Here is a 24962-nt window from a genome sequence, read left to right as displayed (position 1 = left end):
TTAGATATTTAAAGGGCTAGTTCACACAAAAATGATAATTCTATTATTCACATCCCCTCTTGTTGTTTCAAACGACTTGTCCTCAGACATTAGAAGATTTAAAACACACACTGCAAACTCTCCACAAAATGAAGAGCTGACAGAGAGAATTCTGTCTGAGCTCTGCAGAGTTCTAATGTTCAAAGATGAAGGAACTCTAAAGAAACTGGACTTTTTCAGATGTTTGCAGAGGTTGCAGTCCAAATGGCTTTACATTGTCAGTTAACTGAAGTTCTGGTAAATGCAAATCGCAATGAATGATCTAATACTACCAGTTCCTTTGTGAAACACTCAAAAAACGTTAAGGCTGTAAGGGGTTAATACTGACAAGTGTAGGGTGTAATGCATTACTAAGTAATTAATTACTGTAATTAAATGACTTTTTCATAGAAAAAAGTAAAGTGATTACTCTTAATTTTTCAGTAATTTAGTTACTCTTAATTTCAGCAATTTAATTAGTTACTTCTGATGTAATTGCGTTAAATACTTTATAGACTATAGAACAATTCTATATAAACAATAGTGAATTTAAAATCAAAAATTTGAACATCTAATGTTAAAATATGTTTTCTAATTTAACGCTGCCCCCTTAAATTCTTTGGCCAGTTCATTAATAATGTATTTGATTTTATATGATTTAATTGACAAATTTCATGTCTATCCTTGTATTTTTTATCTGGTCGAGGCTGATCAGGGTTTTAGACAGTAATTAGTAATAAATAATGCAATTACTTTTCAGACAGAGTAATTAGTAATCTAATTACACTGTAGAAGATGTAATTAGTAGTTAGCAATTCATTACTTTTTTAGAGTAACTTCCCCAACACTGATACTGACACATATATTATATTAGATAATTGTATATTAGCTAGGACAAAGACATGTACCACCAAACCCACAGACCCAAGGGATGAGACAAATCACGATATTAATAAATTAACTAACTAAATTTGCTAAACCTTGTTTCTGGTGTTTCTTCACTTCAGGTTTGACACTGAATTATACAGAATATTGTGCTTAACACAAATCAATTATTTAAATTTGAATTCCAAAAACAGATTTATCAGTACAACTGATATTGCAGTCAACATAAGTCATTTTGTTACTCCATCAAAGAACAAGCAAATACTTCTGTTGCTTACTACTGTACTTCTGTTTTTAATTTTTAACAAAAACAACACAAACAAAAACATATGACCAAATTTAGTTCAAACAAGGTTTATTAACCTATAAACAGTATTCAGCATTGTACCACAAAAGTTCAGCGAGTTTAGCATTTCAGGTTATTCCAATTGCATAACTTTACTGTTTACATTATTTACAACTTGACATTAAATTGTTTAGATGTACTCTCTGAGAAATATTTTATCATGTGTTTTTCAGAATAACAACACACTTTCTGTAACATTCAGAAAAGATGAACATTCATGGGGTGAAACCTCAGACAAAAGATATGCATTTTTTAAACAAGCAATGAATTATTTGCTGTTTTTCGAATGGGGATTTTGTATTATTTGAATTATTCAAGTTACCATTATTTCATCACTGATAAACATAGGTGTATCATTGTTAAACTAGTATCTTATTTGCCAACTTAAATTCACCTCATCAAATATTATCTTGTGTTTTAAGTGAAAATTGTTATTGCGGATCCTTGAAAGACACAGATACATAATATGGAGGAAAACAGGCTGAATTAGAACTAGAGAAATGGATCATTGCCATTAGATTTGTTGTGGTTGGCATCCACAAAGATGTCCATGGTAGACTTGCTTAAAGAATGAAAAGGCCATGTGTATTTCATGGGGTATCTAAAAAAATTTAATAAATGAGATCATTAATAGGACCTCCCAATTTTGCATAGTCAGCTCATTTCATCCCAGCTTCCAACAGACAAACCCCTGACCTCTGCGAGTCAATCTGCGAAACCTGGCACATCAACATAAGTACTTATGTATAAGTATTGTAGTGTTATAAAAGCATTATCAGGCAAACTGTGGGCTCAGGGCAAAGTTCATCTGTTATGAGTGAAATGTGTTACAACAACACAGAGAGATTGAGGGATAAATAAAATTGGATGCAAACAAAGCAGTCCTAGAAACTAATAACGGAATTTCCAAACATGTCATGAGACACAGGAGCAGGTTAAAAAAAATAAAAAATTAAAAAATTAAGAAATGCCAAGACTTAAAGATGTTTTACCTCCATCTTCATGGTTCATTCATTCAATATATATATATATATATATATACACACACACACAAACTTTTTTTTTGTTTTATCTAGGAACTACTAAGCTAACAGATCACTAATTATCATCAATATCAATGTACTCATAGAAAAAGCATAATCTTAAACGAGTTTTAAAGCAGTAGTGGTGCTAACAATTAGAAAGTGGACATATCAGGCACTTGGATCTTTTCTGAGACGACGTCAAAAGGGCTTCAGTATAATTCCACTATGATCCTGACCTATACTTGAGTTGTGGCTTATCAAGGGTTTTGGGAGATCAGCCTTTTTCCAACTCTTTGAGGAAACATTCCCACACACCTGTCAAACACAGAGAGAACAAAGCCAGGCTGCCTGTACACAGAAATTAGAGAGGACGTGCTGATTGTAAGAGCAGATTTATCTGTCCTTGGAGGTGAGCTTCTCAATCAGCTCCTGAAGGGGTGCTAGTTCTTTCCGGTCAATCAAATTAAACTCCTGAAACAATGTAAAGGGAGAAATGACACATATTTGCATTTGAGTCTGCGACAATTTTCAACTGATCATGTAAATTAGGATTCACACGGCGACACTGCCTAAATTACACAGCCGACAGACATTTAAGAACAGTAATCAATCAAGAGTTGTACACTTCACCACTGTTAAAGACCACGTTCTTCACAGATAATCACACACACCTGAACAAAGAAGATAAAGTGCTTGAAAGAGGTGTTGAGGTGCGCCTCTTCCTGCAGCTGGATAACAGAGTCAAAGTGCTGGTGGTAGATATGAGCGTAAACACGGAAAAGTCTCTTCAAAATTGTCTTGGCTACTGACATGAAGTTCTTTGGGAAAGGGACACCTATGAGTATTATACAGAAAAATAACATTAAATCTAACTTAACGAGCAAACACAGCTGTAATCAACGATCAGAAGGGTCCAAGCAGATGAGAATAGGGGAAAAACTACCAGCAGACCACCAGTAGTGAATATGGTAAAGTTTCATATAAAAGATTCAATTGTTTAAAGCATGTTATGTCAATCTTTTAGTGTATATGGCAAGCAAATTTGTAAATACACTTATAATAGCGCTTATCATACCTTGTGGCCAATTCTCTCACAAAATTGTACACACAGTGCCTTGAAGATGCCTTACATATACGTATATTGATGATTTTTTTTGACTGATGAAATTTGATTGGGTGTTGTCAACCATTTTTGCCATTTGCCCAATTGATATTTAAGGATGTTTTAATACTAAAGAAGAATACCAACTTCTCATTTCATACACATCTCATTTTTTTTTTTTAAGTTTGGAAAAAGTTTATTTTTCTCTCTCTCTCTCTCAGAAAATTCCAAACGGTGGAAAATTTCCCTAAGTAAAAAAACAACAAAAAAAAAAACAGTTTTGCTGCTTGAACCACCGAATATTATGCATGTTCAATTACTAAATAATAACCAATAAATTAAAATGGGTAGAATACCTATTTTTGAAGGGAAAAGTGTCTCATCATCAAGCTGATCCTGGACCCAAGTCATCAGGTAATCAATGTACTTCGGAGCAGAACATTTAATTGGCTTTTTTATGTTTGTTCCATCAGCCCAGTGATATTCATATCTGCACATTACACATGAAATGAAGAAACAAGTGAAAAGAACTATTTTTATTTTTTTTTTAATTTTTTTTTTTTTTTTTTTACAAGTAAGCACTTTTGTATGAATGGCCAAAATTGTTGATTGTGAAAGCTTCCTGTTAATACTGACTTAGGTCCAGCAGACATTAGTGGGCAGCTTTCCTCGGTGCAGAAGTCTGTGATGGTCCCATACAGCATGTTGATCTGGTTAAAGAAGTCCACAGCTACAAGTAGAAAACACATGCACTATTATAGCATAAACATATGGCAGAACTTTGTTTACAATGTAAATATTCTGAAATAAAAACTATATTAATAATTGTAATAATTATGTAATAGTTATTTTTCTACATAACTGCATGATGTGTAAGTGTAAATAAATATCAAATTTTAAGAATGTAGGCATGTAAAAATGTAGGTTTTAATCATGATTTAATCTCAAATTTGGAAAATTGCATCTAAATCCTCCTCCTGAGACCCCACGTCCACATGCGTGGACACAACATTTTGGCTTCGCTATAGGCTTTGCATAAATTCATTTCATTTAAACCACCTGATCTCAGTTCGGAAGATTCTGGACTTTCATTAAAGGGTTAAACTTGACACACCGAGTCAAGTGACAAAACAACATACTGTTGATCTTCTTGATTGAAACGGTGTCGTAATCAAATGAGTCCGCCCATGAAATCGAGTCCCCACCTGACATACAGTTGTGCTCAAAAGTTTGCATACCCTGGCAGAAATTGTGAAATTTTGCCATTGATTTTGAAAATATGACTGATCATCTTTTAAGGATATTGATCATATGAAGCCATTTATTATGACATAGTTGTTTGGCTCCTTTTTAAATCATAATGATAAAAGAAATCACCCAAATGTCCCTGATCAAAAGTTTACATACCCTTGTTACAGACACACAAGGTGACACACACAGGTTTAAATGGCAATTAAAGGTTAATTTCCCACACCTGTGGCTTTTTAAATTGCAATTAGTGTCTGTGTATAAATAGTCAATGAGTTTGTTAGCTCTCACGTGGATGCACTGAGCAGGCTAGACACTGAGCCATGGGGAGCAGAAAAGAACTGTCAAAAGACCTGCGTAACAAGGTAATGGAACTTTATAAAGATGGAAAAGGATATAAAAAGATATCCAAAGCCTTGAAAATGCCAGTCAGTACTGTTCAATCACTTATTAAGAAACGGAAAATTTGGGGATCTCTTGATACCAAGCCAAGGTCAGGTAGACCAAGAAAGATTTCATCCACAACTGCCAGAAGAATTGTTCGGGATACAAAGAAAAACACACAGGTCACCTCAGGAGAAATACAGGCTGCTCTGGAAAAAGACGGTGTGGTTGTTACAAAATATATTTTGTTTTTATTCAGTACTGCCCTTTAGAAGCTACTTGTGCATAACAGACATATACATATATCCCACAAGTCAAAAATAATAATCTAAACAAATCATCCTGTTCCTAAGTTATCCCATTGGTTCTTAATATTGTGTATTGCATTCTTGAGCATCAATGAATGTTTGCAACTTTTGTTATAGCTGCGGATGAGTTCCTCAATTTTCCTAAGTGTCAAAAACTGGATATCAACATCATATAACCACTGTTGGAAAAAACTAAATTCTGCAGAAGTGGCTGGGAAACCAAAGAATGTGTTGTACCAGGAGGATTTTTCTTAAGAACAGTGGGCAGCTTCACTGCTCAGGACAAAGCAAAGACTCATGCACAACTATGTCAAAAAGACACAAACAGTCAAAGATCATCGAGGAAGTAACACACCATAATAAGAACCAAACTTTTGAACAGGATCATGTGTGTAAATTCTGTAATTATTTTGTATTATGGAATATTTGTAATATCTTTTATGCCAACTGTGTACCACACACACACACACACACACACACAGAACCAGGGCATCAATAAGTGGAGCTCTTAGAATGAAGCACTTTTAATTTCAAATTAGGCAAATGTATTGATGGAGTAAGATAATTTTATATAATTTATTACACCATTGGACTTTCCATCACAATCTCCAGAAATCCTGCAGTTTCATCCCAAACCCCTAGGTTGCAGGGGTTCCTGCTCTAATAATACAACAGAAGCTGGACTAAACCCTCGGTTTCATGAGATTTAGCAATTAAATGATACCCAAAACCCTGCCACCAACATCAACTTTGCTAGTCAGTATCAGCCTTCTGGCACCGAGGCTAATAAATAGTCATATCTCTATTGTTATAAACAGAAGAAGGCCGTAGGCTATGAATCCAAGCAAATTACTCTTGGTCATTCAGAATGAAAGAAATATTGCAAAACTGACCTACAAACAGGCCCTCACTTAACAGATGTTTACCAAGCTGAACTTGTGCAAATAAAACTCATTTAAACCTGTGAGACTCCTCATGGATGTAGAACAGATTTTTTTATTTTTATTTGTAAGATTGAACTGTGTCTATTTGAATAGTCTATGAGGTAAGTGTACAAGTCACTTCAGTGTCTTGAACTTGCTTCCCAAAGCTGAAGGGGACAGCAAAGCACTACCATTACCATAAGACCTGCAACAAATCGCTTTCAGAACGCATCCAAAACAGCTAAGGCTCATCAGAAAGCCAAAGAAACAGACGAATTCGATGTTATGTAACAGGGCTTGTTGGCCCAGGGTCAGTGTGAGAGTTGAACCACCTGAGGGACCTGTCTCTTGCTCTATCAGGTCAGTGCTGAGTCGTCACTAGATTTTACATTCGCTGATCTCATGTGCTTTTATGCCTTGCCATTTTAAACATTTGGTTTTCTGAGATGTATAGAACATTGTTGTTTTGAATTCTGCTCATTTACAAATGTCACCAAGGTAACGTTATCAAGATTTAAAAATTAAAGTTTTGTTTGTTTGTGATGGTCTTCGAAGCATTAATAAGAAAGGGCTGATATTTACAAACCAATCAGTAATGTTTTGTATCATACACTGGCGGCCAAAAGTTAGGAATAATGTACAGATTTAGCCGTTTTGGAAATTGGTACTTTAATTCACCAAAGTGGCATTCAGCTGATCACAAAGTATAGTCAGGACATTACTGATGTAAAAAACAGCACCATCACTATTTGAAAAAAGTAATTTTTGATCTAGACAGGCCCAATTTCCAGCAGCCATCACTCCAACACCTTATCCTTGAGTAATCATGCTAAATTGCTAATTTGGTACTAAAAATCAAGTAGGGCTTTACTGGTTGTTTAGATCAGTGTTACTATCAGAAATAATGAATAATTATTTCTTTAGTTATTAATTAATATTTAAATTAATCTAACTCATTAAAACCTCGTATGGGGCTCCAGTAAATGTAGTGCGCTATGTTTAGGAGCGGGTTTGGTTATTAGCAATAATTAATAATTATCAAAGACAATTATTAATTATTAAAATGAATAGAACATTGATGAGAATCAATGTTAGCTTTTTCTAATCCTTTAAATCAACAAATATCAAAAGATAATCGTTAATTGTTAACATCGATGATACATTAATTAAAATTAACACTAGCTTATTGATCATTCAAATTCAACAATCGTCAAAGATAATTATCAATCATCAAAAATCAATAGAATAAGGATTAACATTGACAGGGCACTACCCTGGAATTAGGGACTAATAACCAGATAGTATAACAGACTCAATATTAGATTGTTTTCTTAGGAAAATCGACATCCGAAGAATATCGATTTTCGGGAAAAAAAACAATGAATGAAGGTTTGAATCCGAGCATTGACATCCCGTCAGCATGACACAAGCGTATGCAAAACAAACCAAAACACTTCTCTTTGTAATATAAACTAAGTTTATTTATGCAGTAATATCAATTAATAATTAATACAATGCAGTCAATAAACTTCCGACTTACAACTACAAACTAAACAGTGATATGATTAGATATGGAAATCAAAATAATCCTATAACACATGAGGGTGTGTGTGTTTGTGAGTGGTCGTGCGTGCGTGTGTGTGGTTAGTACGAGAGAGAGAGAGAATAAAGTGACGGCCCTAAAGCCGATTTCGCGATCGTGGGAGAGAAAGCAGCCGTTAGTTTATCGCTCAGACGCGGTGGACGGCTCGTAAACAGTCCCGCGTTCTTTGACTCTTTAATGGATAAACTCAGTTTGCCGGTCTCACCCGCGATGGTGAAAATGCACAACAGCCCACTGTGGTTGGACCACAATACAACAAATCTCATTTGTGATAATTAATACCCTGAGTATTAATAATGAGCGAACATGGCGGTCCATAAACTGTACAAGCAAAAACCTTGAAACACAAGAATAACACACTATAATATTCTATCTCTGCCCAGACTTAAACCTCTTACTTGAATCACATGAGGATGCAGAATGTATGTTCATCCGTCCTTTAACTCAGACTCGGTTCCTCGAGGCTCGGGTGATGACGGGAGGCCGTTTCCTCACTCTGTCAGCGGGCGTACGGCTGACTGCTTCTCGGCGGGCTGGTGGAGAAATCAGAAATGTCAACTTGATTGAAGATGGAAGAGAAATCTTTAATCTCTTCACTTCTGCAGGCAAACGGATGAAGATGCGGATTGCTCGGCGGTCTCCTTCGGATCCGTTAGAGTGTTTGGTTGAACACAGAGTAATCTCAACTCGTCCAGCGAGATGGAGATTGTATGGCCACAGTTTCAAGTCGGACGTTACTTCCTTGTGCCACGAGGTTGCACCTGAGAGCAGCGATGAGATGCGTCTATACACTGCGAACAAAGTTGCTGGAAGCAAATCCCGGAAGCATTTCAGAGGTATTTCTACTCCTGATGATGTCATGGTTTGAGGGACGTTCTGTTGTGTGCCTCATCCAATAGGAGTTGAGAGTTCGATCATTTAGTTAGCAAGGCTTCATGGGATTTGTAGTCTGTTTTGGACTCCCTTTGTTTGATTTTGGCGCGATTTTTATCAGTAAGATTTATGACTTAGTATGTGGGGGCTTGAGTTAGGTTTTTACGACTGTGTTAGGCCTGCCTTTGTCTTCTATCTGAATACATGAGGCCCAACAATCATTTGCCATTATATCAAACACAGCTGAAAGCTATTTGGCTCGTTAAATGAAGCTTAAAATTGTGTTTGTTTTTGAGTTGCCACAGTATGCAATAGACTGTCATGTCTTGAGGTCAATATTAGGTCAAAAATGGAAAAAAGAAACAGCATTCTCTAGAAACTCGTCAGTCAATCATTATTTTGAGGAATGAAGGCTATACAATGATTGAAACTGCCAAAAAACTGAAGATTTCATACAAAGGTGTACACTACAGTCTTCAAAGACAAAGGACAACTGGTTCTAACAAGGACAGAAAGAGATGTGGAAGGCCCAGATGTACAACTAAACAAGAGGATAAGTACATCAGAGTCTCTAGTTTGAGAAATAGATGCCTCACATTTCCTCAGCTGACAGCTTCATTGAATTCTACCTGCTCAACACCAGTTTCATGTACAACAATAAAGAGAAGACTCAGGGCTGCAGGTCTTATGGGAAGAATTGCAAAGAAAAAGCCACTTTTGAAACAGAAAAACAAAAAGAAAAGGTTAGAGTGGGCAAAGAAACACAGACATTGGACAACAGATAATTTGAAAAGTGTGTTATGGATCTTAACTCCATTGAGCTTTTGTGGGATCAGCTAGACTGTAAGGTGCGTGAGAAGTGCCCGACAAGACCGCCACATCTATGGCAAGAGTTACAGGAAGCATGGGGTGAAATGTCACCTGAGTATCTGGACAAACTGACAGCTAGAATGCCAAGGATCTGCAAAGCTGTCATTGCTGCACATGGATGATTTTTTGATGAGAACTCTTTGAAATAAAGAAGTTCTAACATTTTTTTTTCAAATTGTAATAGTCATTTTTCATGTTATTAATGTCCTGACTATACATTGTGATCAGTTGAATGCCACTTTGGTGAATAAAAGTACCAATTACTTTCCATAAGAACAAAATCTGTATATTACTCCAAACTTTTGGCTGCCAGTGTATATGTTCTCACTACTTCAAGCTATTACTGCAAATTAAAAATCTAATGTATCACTGGCACATATAAAAAATACACAGTTAAAAAAAAATTCTGTGGTGGCGGCAGGGGCGAGTAAAAATCTCCATATCAAAAATCACAATAACTGAAAATATGTTGTCTTTGTTACAATGAAAGTTTAAAGACACTGAGGTTGCCTGCAGGCTACAGAATAAAATTCTGCTAATTCTAATAGTGTGTCTACATTGTGTACAGTCACATGCTTACTGTTGACTGCCACCCATTCATTGAGGTCTTCTCCATCAGGCAGCATGACAGCCATGCGTAGGTTTCCGCTACCCAGCGTGGCCTCAGCATGCTTCAGGAGCTCGTACTGATGAGAGCCCTCTGGAATGTTCTTCTTCGGCTTGAACGTCTTCGACGAGCGGCTTCCACTGTGGAATGACATCAGGGAAAGAATGAAGCAGTTTGGCTTTAATGGTTTGTAGAAACTTACACTATAATCAAAGACACATTACATGTAACATTGCCCAAATAATAAAATCCTACTGAAACTAAACATACACAGTTCTGTCAAGTTTATCATATTCAACTAATTTTAGCACTTTCCAAAACATTTCTTGAAACCAGATTGTGTGGGTTTCTGCAAGTTTATGAATTAAGACATTAGGAAGTGAAGGGCTTTTAATGGCAGCAGCACAGTAGGGAAGGACTAGTCTGGACTTTTATGATTTTTACTGCTGTAAACTAAATTGTAAGGTTTACTGGTTTAACAGTTGTTGACAAACATAAAACACTGGCTAAAATGTGTCAGAATACTAGAAAACTACTTGAACACTGAGCTTGGACATTTTTAAAGGAATAGTTCACCTAAAGATTTCGAATTTTCTCATCATTTACTCACCCTCATGCCATCCCAGGTGTCTATGATTTTTAGGGTGCTTTTTAGGGTGCTTTTCCCCGAGTTCAAATTACGTCAAAGTTCAGTTCGTTTGGATAATGTGAATGCTGTTTTCCGAACTCCGCTTGAAAAGATGGTCTGGGGTACATTTCATGTGAACTCTGGTACGGTTCGCTGCTGATATGAACACAATCGTACCAAATCGCGGAAGTGAACCGCTTGTAATGACGTATAATTTGTGTCTTTGCAGGATCCCGATCGTAATTATTATGGTATAACGCATATGTCAAACCTGCTTGTGTCCAAATAAATCCCATTCAGAGAGCAGCTCACAGTCTTCACATCTCTTGCAACGCATCCATAGCCTCGCGGCAGACAGACGCTAATATTCTTCACATCATTGCTCATTCAATACATCTGCAGGAGACAAACAGTGTCGCTCCATGCATGCAAAGTTTTGATGGTAAATCCAAAGAGATTAATACTTTAATAACACGGTGAAGTTGATCTCTTCTTGAGTTGTTACCTAGTTACAGTGGTAAACAGCAGCCGCTTGTATGCACGTTGATGACATAATCGGACAGTGGTTCGGACCCAAATAATATAATATAGAGTCCAGTGGGGGCAGCGGAACCGGGGAGGAAACGAACTCCGGTTTGGTCTAAGCAATCGAACAAAGTGTGAAAGCACTCTTAGAAGGATATCTCAGCTATGTAGGTCCATAAAATGCAAGTGAATGGTGACCAAAACTTAAAGGCAGCAGTAATCCAAATGACTCCAGTGGTTTAATCCATGTCTTAAGCAATCTAATTTGTGTTGGGTGAGAACAGACCAAAATTTAACTGCACATCTTGCCACTGTAGTCTGTAGGCACGATCGTGATTTCAAGCTTCATTACACTTCCTACTACTTCTTGCAAGCGCAGAGCGCTAGATGGTTCTAGGAAATGTAATCGAGCTTGAAACCTTGATCGCCAAGGAGACTGCAGATGTCAAGATTTATAGTGGAAAAGGAGTTACATTTTGGTCTGTTCTCACCCAAAACCTATTGGATTGGTTCAAAAGTCATGGATTTAACCACTGAAATCTTGTAGGTTACTTTTATGCTGCCTTTATGTGCTTTTTGGAGCTTCAAAAATGTGGTCATCATTCACTTGCATTGTGTGGACCTATAGAGCTGAGATATTCTTCTAAAATCTTAGTTTGTGTTTTGCAGAAGAAAAAGTCATACACATCTGGGATGGCATGAGGGTGAGTAAATGATGAGAGAATTCATTCATTTTTTAGTGAAATATTCCTTTAATGTAAACACAGTTATGTCTGTGTATTTTGAATGTTTGTTTGTTTTTTCAAATTTGCATTTTTATTATTAATTTTATTACTGACTGTTTACTTAACATTAAAACATGCCATTGTTTAAATCAATTAATATTTACATTAATATTAAACTTTTTATATAAAAGGAACATGTTCAATAGCTTATTAGTTTTACTCTGGAATTAAGAATTGTGAAATTTTATGGTATTAGCATTGATTACTGAAATTTTTGTATCGTGAGTCATGACAAAACCCTAATTCACTCATGTATACATTGGAGTGAGGATGTGGGCTAATGCTCTTTATTATTATTATTATGTGTGGCAAGGTGAGTATGTGACAGACACAGTGGTCGTGGCATCAGGCCTCAGAGAGGTATTTATTTTAAATAATATTAGACATAAAAAAAGGCAAAAAGGGAAATATAGTGTCCATAGGAAAATTGGTAATGAAGTAAATGGGGTGGTATCCTCGTGGTCCAATGGGGCTATGAGAAGGCTGGGAAGTGACCAGAGGGTTTGGTTCAGGGAAAAGGGGCAGCTCACCTCCTGATCCAGGGTGCGAGTGGGGCAGCGGCTTCCTACTGCGGCTCAGCTTCCCTTCTCTCTAATTATCTGATTTAGTTTAAAAAAGTACCATTGATTAAATGATTCAGTTTCAGAGGTCAAAGCATGGAATAACTTAGGGGGTGGGCCATAACGGTATTTTTTAAAATATATAGTTTATATATTAAATAACCATGTGATGTGGTGGGCAATATTAGCAAAAAGATTATTTAGCGATATTTTTGGTGTTTAATGATATATATGACGATATAGCCAACACATTGTGATGGAAAGTGACTCAAAAACTTCTGAAAAATAATTACAATTCATTCTTATTTCAAGCAATGTCCAAATTAGCCTAATGGTATGTCCATTTCAATAAATAAAAAAAACATGATCAATAAATAATTATTAAAAATAATATTTGATCCATTTTATCTACTCTGCATCATTAAATCAAAGCAAAAAATTTGTCTAATTGAATATAAAGTTTGCTTTGATTATGAAGCAATCCCCTCCATCACGTATTTGTTTTGGATTTAGCCTTCCATTCGATACTAGAAACCTTTTTGGCAACTAAATAACCTACTAGATGTAAATGCGCTGTTAACAAAGGTGTTATTTAATAATTCCTGCGGTAATTTTCTCAATCGGTTCTCTCTCCATGTTTGCGGAAGTACAGATGCCAGTAGGAAAGCTTGACAGCTTCAGCAACAGAAACAAATGGCAGCAGGGCTTATAGCAGAGGGTCAGTTTCACACCACAGAGAACACAGCGCTTTATTAACAACAACTCCTCATTTTCTCTCAGAATGTACTGTTAAGAACATGAGGTCTCTCTCTCTCTCTCTCTCTCTCTCTCTCTCAAGAATGTGAGAAAACTAGCGATGCACTGGATCGGTATTTGCTCCGATACTGATGTTTTTAACTCGATTGGGAATTGGTCTGACGAGCCCGATCCAAGTACAATGTGTTAGTCATGGGTGTTACTGTCAAGCTCCAAAATGACATAAAAGAACAATAAAAGCACCATGAAATAAGTCCATATGACTTGTGTATTTTATTTGAAAGTCTCTTGAAGACAAGCGATAGAAAAACGCTTTGTGAATCGCAAAAAAAGGTACATATTCCAAATTACAACAATAAGTTGACTAGGTTTCAAAAAATAATTGTGTGACTGAAAAGTAACCTTATATACTATTACAACAAAAAAAGAGAGAGAGATCTGAATCCTTTAAAGTCTATTATCAAGTTTTAAAAAATTGTAGAGAGAACTGGAATGGTAAAGACTTACTGGAGTTACTGTTAATTTTGCTGCTGCATCATACAGTAGACTAGTTAATAAAAAAGTTCTTAATAGGTTACACATTTATATTGAAAAATGTGTAGTTAGAGGTTTGCATTTCTTTTTACATAAAAGAGTACCCCCAATCAGTTCCAGACAGTGATGTATAGATATTCTAAGCTGATTAAGAAAAAACAACAGATACAGAGTTGATGTACTGGAAATCGGATCTAGACAGAAGTGGTATCGGTGCAACCCTAGAAAAAAATGGCACCTTCTAATGCAAAATGCATTTGACTTGTTCCGGAATCGCTTGCCGTCTGTGTGTTCATCTTTCTCCATTAGGCATGCAATATGATACCATACGGTACGATGCAGAAGCCTCACGATACAATTTGACACTCTTTTTTTTTCAAAGAATTTCCCCTAGTGTTTTGTAGCCTAATTTAATAGGCTACTTCATGCTTTGAGACTTTAACAGTATTCATTTCATTTCGAATTGGACATTCATAATTTGTGCATTAGTAGAAGATTAAACCATAGTGTATTCTATATTGTGTGTACTGTATACTGTACATTGTATATTATTATTTGTATATTATGTTGTGTAATTATGTGTATATTAGATATGTAAATTGTGTTGTGTAAATCTGATGTTTATTGTAAATTGGTAAATGTCTTATCACTGTCATGATTACAATGTTTCTCAGAACTGCACCCAAGACTTTCACCCACTGTTGCACTTGTGTATATGGTTGAGTGACAATAAAGGTATTTGAACTCATTTCATTCAGTCACCACTCGTATAAAAGTGTTTTGATTCACTAAAAAGAGGCAGAATTGTAACTAAAAAGAACTGACTCATAAAAGTAATTTGTTCGGCAATCGAACTACACAGGAAACACTGTTTCGTGCTGTAGATTAAAAAAAAAGGGCACAGAGTAATTCGATTGGGAATCAGACTACAGTGGCTGCACTTTCACGCAGTAGATTCAATAGAGGGCAGCACAAACGCTGAAATCTGCTTCAGGAAACAATGTCAAGAGTATTTAAGCAGTGTTCGATCCGCATTGGCAGAACATTTTACGTGTGGGAACCATTAACAAAACCAAAAGTCATGGAAATCATACGGTTACGGTATTTTTTTTTTTTACATGGAACTGGTTCTGAACAAGAACCGGTTCTCAGTTCTCAACCCTTTTTTTGCATACTGGATGGTTACATTGACCTCAAGAGGTAGGTCAAATACTTCAGTAAATCTAGACCTCTGGTAATATCTGTGTAATTAACTATATAATGAGTCTGTAAAAGGGACAAAAAAACATGATGGCTAAGTTACAGATTAGGTATGTAGACAGTTAACCGATTAACCAGCATTTACAATTTGTTCAACTAATACTATTACTCTCGGTTAAAAATTAACTAAAAGGAAATATGCACTGTGGGACCATTTTGTCTGTGAAGACGACATGTTTAAATGCAAATTGTAAAAAACAGGACTTTAAAGTTTAGTAGTGCCATATGAAAAAACATCTGCAAGCATTGCCATCTAAGAGCATATGTTTCTAGCCCCGCATTTCACTTATGTTGCACAGGAGATGGGAGTGTTTTGAACGGAGGGATGTCAGTGCCTTCTGAGCGGGTTCCCGGGCTTGCTGTCAACCGGCTGCATACCATACTGACCCCTGCCCGTGTGTATGTGTGTGTATATATATATATTATATTCATATATATATATATATATATATATATATATATATATATATAGGGATTGTCTCGTGTCCCGAATACATGATGTAATAACCGCAAAACCGGTTTTGTTGAACAATCACAATTTAAGCACAAGAAACTAATTTCTTGGTATATATAGCACTTGCAGAAGAAGAGTTGCCTAACTTGCTGTTCTCCGCCTTTTTAAAATCCAGCATTTGAATGTGACGTCTCATCAGCTTCCAGTCCCGAGGGATTATGAGCTAGTAAAGTGTCCAGTCCATCCGCTAATCTCGCCGGAAATAGTAGGTCATTTGGGTATTTCTGTTTTATGAACACTGAGGATTCGGACATACTACTCCATTGTCATAATGATTTTGGCATACTATATAGAGGGGAAGTATGGATATTCGAATGCAGTGATTGTTTTAACACTGAAAAAGTTACACACTTCAGCTTTAACTTGCTGTGATGGCTATGCCACGAAAATATAATGTGTCAATAATGTAAAGTATACATCTTTTCTTTTGCTTTCGATTGAAGTCAGGAATAGGACATTGCAGACTCGCACATACGTTTTTAATATCAGATGAAGATCCACCATTATACACCACATGCCAGAATCCACTGTCTTTGAAGCATATTATATTGGATTGTGATGGTTTTATTTCTTTTAGGAAATTATTTTACTCAGCACACACTTGAAGAGATTGTTAACAAAGTCAAACCTGAATCAGTTTTAGAGTTCTTATAGAAAATACATTTTGAAACCCTAATATAGGTTTTTAATTACTCTACCTTTTAACATATTTGTACTTGTTTTTTCGCCATGAAAATAGCAATGGAAGCTGGCATGACGTAAAATCACTAACAGACTAACTCCATTGAAATCAGAAGTTTTAACTGTATGATTCACAGATTTTATGCTCTAGCCCAGTTCTTTAAAAATGACTTGTGTGATTCAGTTGAGTGTGAAGCAATGCTTTAAGAAAAGACACAACTTGGTGGAGCCTCTTAGTGGAATTAAGGCTCAACATTAAATTGCTTTGTTGCTAGAGCAGAATAATTATACCCACAAAGAGTCTAGGTGCGTCCACATGCTCACAGCTGTGCGAAGACTGGAATTTTTTATCCGAGTTCTGTTTGGTGTTCTAAAGCCTCCTCTGTGTTCTGAAACAGTCACCTGACTCTGTCATTAGGGGTAAAAGATTATGTGGTTAAGTAGATAACTCAACCCTCTTCAATTTTCACTCACTAGATGACCAGTTCAATTATCTGTAGTAGGGATGCAGATTTTGGCAAATTCTTTTAACCGAGTATAACCGGTTAACCAATAAGCCATGAATCAAACAAGTGAACAAACAGACATGACAAAGCTCCATACTGGCTGAAACAAAACAGGCTCACATGACAGATGTGCATATTTAGCAATAGTTAACAATTGAAAAATAAGAACAGCAAGCTTATCCACATAATGTGCTGCTGGTCAATCCTAATCATTTTTGTTTAGAAAATTCACACACACACACACACACACACACACATATACATATGTGTGTGTGCTGACTTTTCTAAACAACAATTATTAGGATTGCCCAGCAGCACATTATGTTCTATTATCTTTTACCCCTAATGACAGAGTCAGGTGACTGTTTCAGAACACAGAGGAGGCTTTAGAACACCAAACAGAACTCGGATAAAAAATTCCAGTCTTCGCACAGCTGTGAGCATGTGGACGCACCTAGACTCTTTGTGGGTATAATTATTCTGCTCTAGCAACAAAGCAATTTAATGTTGAGCCTTAATTCCATTTATGTCGTGGAACGTCGTGTGTCGTGTGTCTTTTCTTAAAGCATTGCTTCACACTCAACTGAATCACACAAGTCATTTTTAAAGAACTGGGCTAGAGCATAAAATCTGTGAATCATACAGTTAAAACTTCTGATTTCAATGGAGTTAGTCTGTTAGTGATTTTACGTCATGCCAGCTTCCATTGCTATTTTCATGGCGAAAAAACAAGTACAAATATGTTAAAAGGTAGAGTAATTAAAAACCTATATTAGGGTTTCAAAATGTATTTTCTATAAGAACTCTAAAACTGATTCAGGTTTGACTTTGTTAACAATCTCTTCAAGTGTGTGCTGAGTAAAATAATTTCCTAAAAGAAATAAAACCATCACAATCCAATATAATATGCTTCAAAGACAGTGGATTCTGGCATGTGGTGTATAATGGTGGATCTTCATCTGATATTAAAAACGTATGTGCGAGTCTGCAATGTCCTATTCCTGACTTCAATCGAAAGCAAAAGAAAAGATGTATACTTTACATTATTGACACATTATATTTTCGTGGCATAGCCATCACAGCAAGTTAAAGCTGAAGTGTGTAACTTTTTCAGTGTTAAAACAATCACTGCATTCGAATATCCATACTTCCCCTCTATATAGTATGCCAAAATCATTATGACAATGGAGTAGTATGTCCGAATCCTCAGTGTTCATAAAACAGAAATACCCAAATGACCTACTATTTCCGGCGAGATTAGCGGATGGACTGGACACTTTACTAGCTCATAATCCCTCGGGACTGGAAGCTGATGAGACGTCACATTCAAATGCTGGATTTTAAAAACGGCGGAGAACCGCAAGTTAGGCAACTCTTCTTCTGCAAGTGCTATATATACCAAGAAATTAGTTTCTTGTGCTTAAATTGTGATTGTTCAACAAAACCAGAGTAATTTTTTTTTACGGTTGTTATTACATCATGTATTCGGGACACAAGACAATCCCAATGTTCCCGGATGAAGTATGTCTTGAATCTATTCATACTACTCGCATGCATACCTAAAGAAGGTACTGTTTTACTGGCCGAGAAGTGCATCCTTCATCAAAAACAGAACATACTCCGACGGAACGTGATTTCGGATGCAGCAACTTTCTCTTATTCTGTTTCTGTGTGATTGCGTTCATATAAATATATCTCATATATCTGAAATGTGCTTGTTGCACCTGTTCGAGACACACACATTTACACGCTGCTCATTCCCTGCCGGAGTTCGCTAGGATGATTCACAAATGTGTTTCTGTGTGTTGTTCACATCAGAATGTTCTCACACAAAAGAGAAAGCGCTCCTTGCAAGAGACGCACACAAATTTACATGCAACTCTTTCCCCGCCGGTGTTCGCCGGGGTGATTCACAAATGTGTTTCTACGTGATGCGTTCACATCAGAATTTTCTCACACAAAAGCGGTTGTTGCGCAAGATGCACACACATTTACACACTACTCTTTTCCCGCCAGAGTTCGCCTTGGTGATCTTCAAATGTATTTTTGTGTGTTGAGTTCACACAAAAGAGAAAGCGCTTGCTGCATGAGATGCACACTCAGACGCTGTTCACTTCCCACTGAAGTTTGACGGGATGTTACACAGTAAGTTGTTTCCATGTGATGTGTTCTATAAGAATGATTCTTAAAAAAAAAATAAAAAAAAATAAAAAAGAGAAGAGGATAGTGCTGGTGATGCCTTCACGAGACGCACGCACATTCACATGCCATTTCACTCCCCTCCCCACCGGAGTTCGTTGGGACCGGGATATTACAGAGAATGTTGTTTCTGTGTGTAGTGTTTGTATAAGGGATGTTCTCATAAAGAGAAAAGCACCTGTTGCGCTGCACGAGGTGCACACACTCTCGAAGAAGCCCTTTACACTTCTCTTACCCCACACTCTGTGCTTCCCGGTGGCAAGCAGCGGTCTATGTCCTCTGGAAGGGGTGCCGGTGCGCTCGTTATCCTGCTTATGGTGTTCTGTTATCTACGGTGCCGTCACGGGATGCACCGATGTTGCGCACAGGAACTTGCAATTTCCTTGTAAAGAATGCGATAGAGATTGTTCCGAACGGTGGCACCCATAAGTGCTCTACAGCCGCTGTTCCATCGTTCCGGAGTAAGACGGCGGGCTTCAGCCCATTTTAAATGACACGCGGCCATTCAAAACGGTAGATCTCATCATGCATTCGCCCTCGGCTGGTTTGAGTCATAGATCTTGGTGACATAATTTAATGTACAAGTTGCACCTCGTCACAGGCTATTTTTGAGATTTGCGTTTGAGGGAACAGCTTTTCAATTCAGAGTTCTTACCTGGCTCCCTGCACGCTCTAAGTGTATTGATGCAGCACTCGCTCAATTGAAGCTGAGCGGCGTGCGCATTTTTATCTACCTCTATGATGGGCTATTAATAGCCCGATCAGAGGCTCTGTTGTGCAAGCAAGGGAATTTACTACTCTGCCATTTGTACAGCCTGGGACTCAATGTCAAACTGGACGAAAAGCACACTTTTCCCCAGCCAATAGATCTTCTTTTAAGGGGACAACTCGACTCTGTGAGCATGCGTGCACATCTCACAAGCGAGCACGCCCAGAGCATTCTTCAGTTTATATCTCAGTTCAAACTGGGGAAAAACTTCCACTGAAGTCATTCAAAGTGCTGGGTTTCATGGCAGCAGCATCCGGCATCACATTGTTAGGTCTTTTACACATAAGAACTCTCCAGCTCTTGCACAAACATCATGTACCATTGCACGTCTGGCGCCAAGGGCGTATGCGAATTGGTATAACTCGCTGCTGTCTAGCTGCTCTAGCACCATGGACAGCTCCAAACTTTTAACAGCATTGTGCTGGGTCAGGTCTTCTGAATGGTGGTAATCATGGATGTGTCCAGCGCTAAGGCACACTGTGCAGCGGATACCTGGCTTTCGGCACCTGGCACTTCAGTCACCTTGAAACACTAGCTGTCTCTTAGCCTTGAAGGCTTTTTTCATTTCGAGGTAGCGGATCACAATGTTCTGATTCGATCGGACAACATGACCGTGGTAGCTTACATAAATCACTTGCCCCGCTAAGGATGAATGTCATTCTACAGGCTAGAGCGCCATCCACGAGATGCCTCTACTCGCTACATGTGTTTACAATAGGGTTGCGCGGTATACTTGTACTAACAAAATATTGTAATACCAAAAAATTTAAAATGGTACGATATCATCTTGTTAATTTTGGTACCATATTAAAGTATGCTGCCATTAGCAAAATGTAATGTACTATGAGAGTTCAGATGAAATCAAAGACTATTTGAAAATAATTTTTAAAAAGTCTCGATATGGCCAAGTGTGATTATTAAACAGCAGAAGGATGTCATTTAATTAAATAATATACAGTCACATGTGCTGTGAGCCACAGAATGAATGAGAGGCTCCGCTCTGCCATCTCTCTCACACTCTCTCTCTCTCTCACACACACACACACACATACACACACATGCACACACATGCACACACATGCACACACATGCAGTTGATTTTCATGCAGTGTGTCCAACAGCACCCATCTGCAGAGCCGCAGAGCAGTGTGTTTAGTGTATTTATTGTAACTCTCAAATGACCTTTTATACCAGAGATTTCAGCTCGCATGTTGCGGGAAGTTTGATAAAACGAACCTTTCAAAAACAGTAAATTCAAAGGTCTTTCAAAATAGAAGTCCCACTGAAATGAGAGCTTTAACTGGATGCGTGAAATTGAAGACATTACGACATTACAAGTGTAATATTCAAAGTAGCGGCAATAATACTAAAAAACAATAATATAATATTAAATGGTTATATTATTAGTATTATTATCTGTAAGCAATATCACAAATGCTGAATAACAGTACTGAATATCAGCATGTTGTGATCCAGCCATGGCAGCCTCAGGTAATCAGATTGTTTTCATTTAATGTTTTCATTAATACTGTAAAGCTCTGTTGTGCATCTTTTTAGTTTTTTTTACCAAAAATAATTATTTATAAATTATTATAATTTCATTTAATAAAAGCTGTACAGTATGTATCTGATTAAACACAATTTGATCATAATATTTAATTAAAACCTTTAATATGGAATCCAGAAAAATTAAAACCATAAAGGCATAATTTTTATCTATAAGATTTTATGCGGTTCGTTTTGTCAATAATTTTTCTGTGTAATTTCATCAAAAATCTGAGGTTTTTTTTATTTGTTGCCTAAGTATCGAGTTAGTATCGATACTGAGGTACCAGGGCTGGTATTGTACCGAAGCCAAAATTTTGTTAAAATTTTTTTTAAACCAACCTCTCTCTGTTCGCGTTTGCTGAGCTTATTCATCTGCAAATGTATAATACATAAATTAGCCTGCGGCACTAAAATACATTTAGATGGCAATCGATTTAAGTCAAACTATGCAATATTAAAAGATTGATTAGTTCAGTTGGTGTTTTAGGTTGTTAAAACTTTAGATTTTCTCTCCACATGTGAATGGATTATCGTGTTTTCTGGACATGTCTTTTAGGATTTCACAACGAACCTTTGATCGTGGCAATCCCCTCCCCACTCGTGTTCTCCTTCGCCGTCCCGTCATTAATTTTCAATATGCGCCAGCTGACGTAGGAATAAAAAGACGAGACACTAGCATGTAGTTAATTCGAACTTTACCGCAAGATTAACTAAATAATCGGGAGCGTGAACGCAGAATACAAAGTGTGAAATCAAAAGTAACCTTTGAATATTTTTAAAAAAATTATCACATTCCTTCTGGTTATATCAGAAATTATTGCATGAGTGGTGGTGGCGTAGTGGACTAAAGCACTGAACTGGTAAGTAGAAGGTTGTTGGTTCAATCCCCACAGCCCCACCATTGTGTCCTTGAGGAAGGCACTTAACTCCAGGTTGCTCCAGGTGGATTGTCCCTGTAATCAGGGCACTGTAAGTCACTTTGGATAAAAGCGTCTGCCAAATGCATAAATGTATGTCTAAAAGTGTCTAATATATATATATTCTTTTTCAAGTGTTTATCCCTCTGGGGGTACAATGTCAGGTAGTGCGGCTTGATGGGATTCGTTCCCCATAGTGTTTGTTGCAATGTTGAGTGAACTGAATTGAAAAGGAACATCTCCGTTTTCACATGCAACCTCGGTTCCCTGAGATGAAGGGAATGAGACATTGCGAAAACCGGCCGCACTACTGCTTCAGAGTTTCAAGGTACTAGCGCTCTTGTCCCTCAGTCAGAATATTCTGAAGAAATGGTGATTTCGCACCCACATATAAAAGGACAACTGTGCGTCTAAAGGGGCGGGGCTTAATCACCATTATTGTATAAGGGCTTCAACTAGTTGTTGGAGAAGGAATTCCCCAAAGCGTTTGTCTCAATGTCTCGTTCTCTTCATCTCAGGGAACTGAGGATAGATGTGTAGATGCTTTTGATGAAGGACGCACTTCTCGGACAGTAAAATGGTATGTTTTTTAGGCACGCATGAGAGTAGAATGAATAGATTCCGGACATCATCCGGGGATGTGGGTATTGACCCTTGACCCAAATATATGACATAAGAACATCACCAGTGGAAATAATACGCTCTGGTTTTGTTAAACAAGCACCAATAAGGCACCAATAACATCTTTTTAGAATATATATATCACAGTTGAGAAGAGCCGTTTGACTCGCAGCTCTCCACTGTTTTTTTTTTTTTTTTAAACCGAGCATATTGAACGTGACGTCTCCTCAACTCCCGAAGGATTATGGGACAGTAAAGTGTCCAGTGGATCCACAGTTCAGAATCTCACCAAAAATAGTAGGTCATCCGGGTATTCCTCGGTTACTGTTTTATGAATACTGAGGATTCGGACATACTACTCCATTGGCACACTGTTTTTGGCATTCTATATAGTAGGGAAGTATGGATGTGTTTATTTTTGCAATTCCGTACTTCAGATTTAATAATTTATTTCTAAGATTTACCTGTCACCACACAATCCACTCCATTTCTCCTTAGGAAATAAAAGATTAAGGGAGAAACTGATAAAGTCAAAAAGAAAAATACCACTGTAAACACTATACATGTGATTTTGCTGACTACAATACTGGAATATGTACAGTCTGGGATTGTCCAGAAATACTGATCATATCTGGATTTCACGTACTACTTGAATCAAAAATTAAATCCGTGGTAACAATGGGATTTTGTAGTAAAATACTAGAATTCACTGAAAACTTATTTGGGGTTTGATGGTGATCCATTTGAAGGAAGCTACTGGTTTCTATCAACACCACAAGACTAGATGACAAATACTTGAGTATGAAAGCAATCATACCAACAAAATATGAGTAACCAAATCCTATTTCATGCAGCTGTTGATGGCCTCATGCACTGGCTCTCTCTTCTTCATTAGCCACACTACAGTTTCATGCTATATGATGTGACATGCAAACCTGCTGCGATGAGATCAAACTGCAGTGGAATCAGCATTTAACTTTACATTATTGCGGTTCACTTCTAATAAATTAAGGTTGTGAGTCAGGATGAGTGATCACACAGATTCGGGACAAAAGCAATATTTCAACGCTTGCTAACTAGCCGTCAGTGTTTTCATTCACAGAGCCACTCATACTTACAATAAAAAGCTCATCTCTCCTTGAAGAAAGAGCGTGCTTGAGAAATCGACACAAATCCCTTATCTTGACGGTTGAATGGTGAAAAGCTAGGGATTGGTGCCGTTATGTCCTTAACACTCTATCAGCACTGATCCTGTCCGTGCAAAAGTTCTCCTTCCCATCCAAAGTCTCTCCTGAACCCCACATCTCGCGAGATTGCGACAGAAGACCCACTGCACGTTTTAGGGCTGTTCGATTCCAGAAATTAGGGAATCGATTCTGATTCTGATTCCTGGTTTTGGAATTGATTCCAGACTCATTTATTTGATTCTTTTTCGATTCCGGAAAAAACAAACAAACAAAAAAACGCCTGGTGCGTTTTTCGAAGAACTACCGCAAATAATCTTAAAAGCACAATTTAACCTACATTGACATTGTCTGTTTCCACTCACGAGTTCTTGTTTATAAAGGGGTTTACATTATAATGTACAGTAACTGTCCACTACCTTTTGTACACTGAATAAAATGTCCAAACAATACACACTTCAGTTTTATTTAAAAATCCAGGTTGTTGTACTGGTTTATTTCATACAATTTTAAATATATATCTTTTATAACGCGTATTTAATTTTTTTGTTAAAATAATTTTAATGTAAAATTGTGTCAAATGTAGGCTAATTGGAAAAACTATATGTGCAAAAGGTTTTAAAACACTGTAAAAATGTCGAGAACGAATAGAGAAGCGTTACATTCTCACTTTTATAAGTGCAGCACATTGATCATTTAAACTTTAACATACAGATTTATTGATGTGAACTGGAAAGCTAACTCAACTCTGCCATCTCCTTGCAGACTTGTTGTAACATCGGG

General features: G+C 37.1%; 1 protein-coding gene across 1 annotated transcript; it reads right to left on the bottom strand.

Moving 5' to 3' along the window:
- Positions 1 to 1211: 1211 nt before the first annotated feature.
- Positions 1212 to 24286, bottom strand: mob1ba (MOB kinase activator 1Ba). The gene is made up of 6 exons (XM_051676411.1): positions 24114 to 24286; positions 10166 to 10332; positions 4013 to 4106; positions 3733 to 3866; positions 2946 to 3109; positions 1212 to 2745 (listed from the first exon to the last, which is right to left on the bottom strand). The coding sequence occupies exons 1-6, from the start codon at positions 24125 to 24127 to the stop codon at positions 2668 to 2670; spliced, it is 651 nt and encodes a 216-aa protein (XP_051532371.1). The 5' UTR covers positions 24128 to 24286; the 3' UTR covers positions 1212 to 2667.
- Positions 24287 to 24962: the final 676 nt, after the last annotated feature.

Source organism: Myxocyprinus asiaticus, chromosome 3 (genome assembly GCF_019703515.2).
Source record: "Myxocyprinus asiaticus isolate MX2 ecotype Aquarium Trade chromosome 3, UBuf_Myxa_2, whole genome shotgun sequence".
NCBI classification, from domain to species: Eukaryota; Metazoa; Chordata; class Actinopteri; order Cypriniformes; family Catostomidae; genus Myxocyprinus; species Myxocyprinus asiaticus.
This window is presented reverse-complemented; position numbering and strand designations above follow the sequence as displayed.

What these genes read in the sequence shown, in the direction of transcription:
- mob1ba (XM_051676411.1), bottom strand. An exon ending in ACTTTTCCCTTCAAAAATAG is followed by an intron (nt 3,110 to 3,732) that starts GTATTCTACCCA and finishes TAATACTCATAG; the next exon opens with GTGTCCCTTTCCCAAAGAAC. An exon ending in ACTTTATCTTCTTTGTTCAG is followed by an intron (nt 2,746 to 2,945) that starts GTGTGTGTGATT and finishes ACATTGTTTCAG; the next exon opens with GAGTTTAATTTGATTGACCG.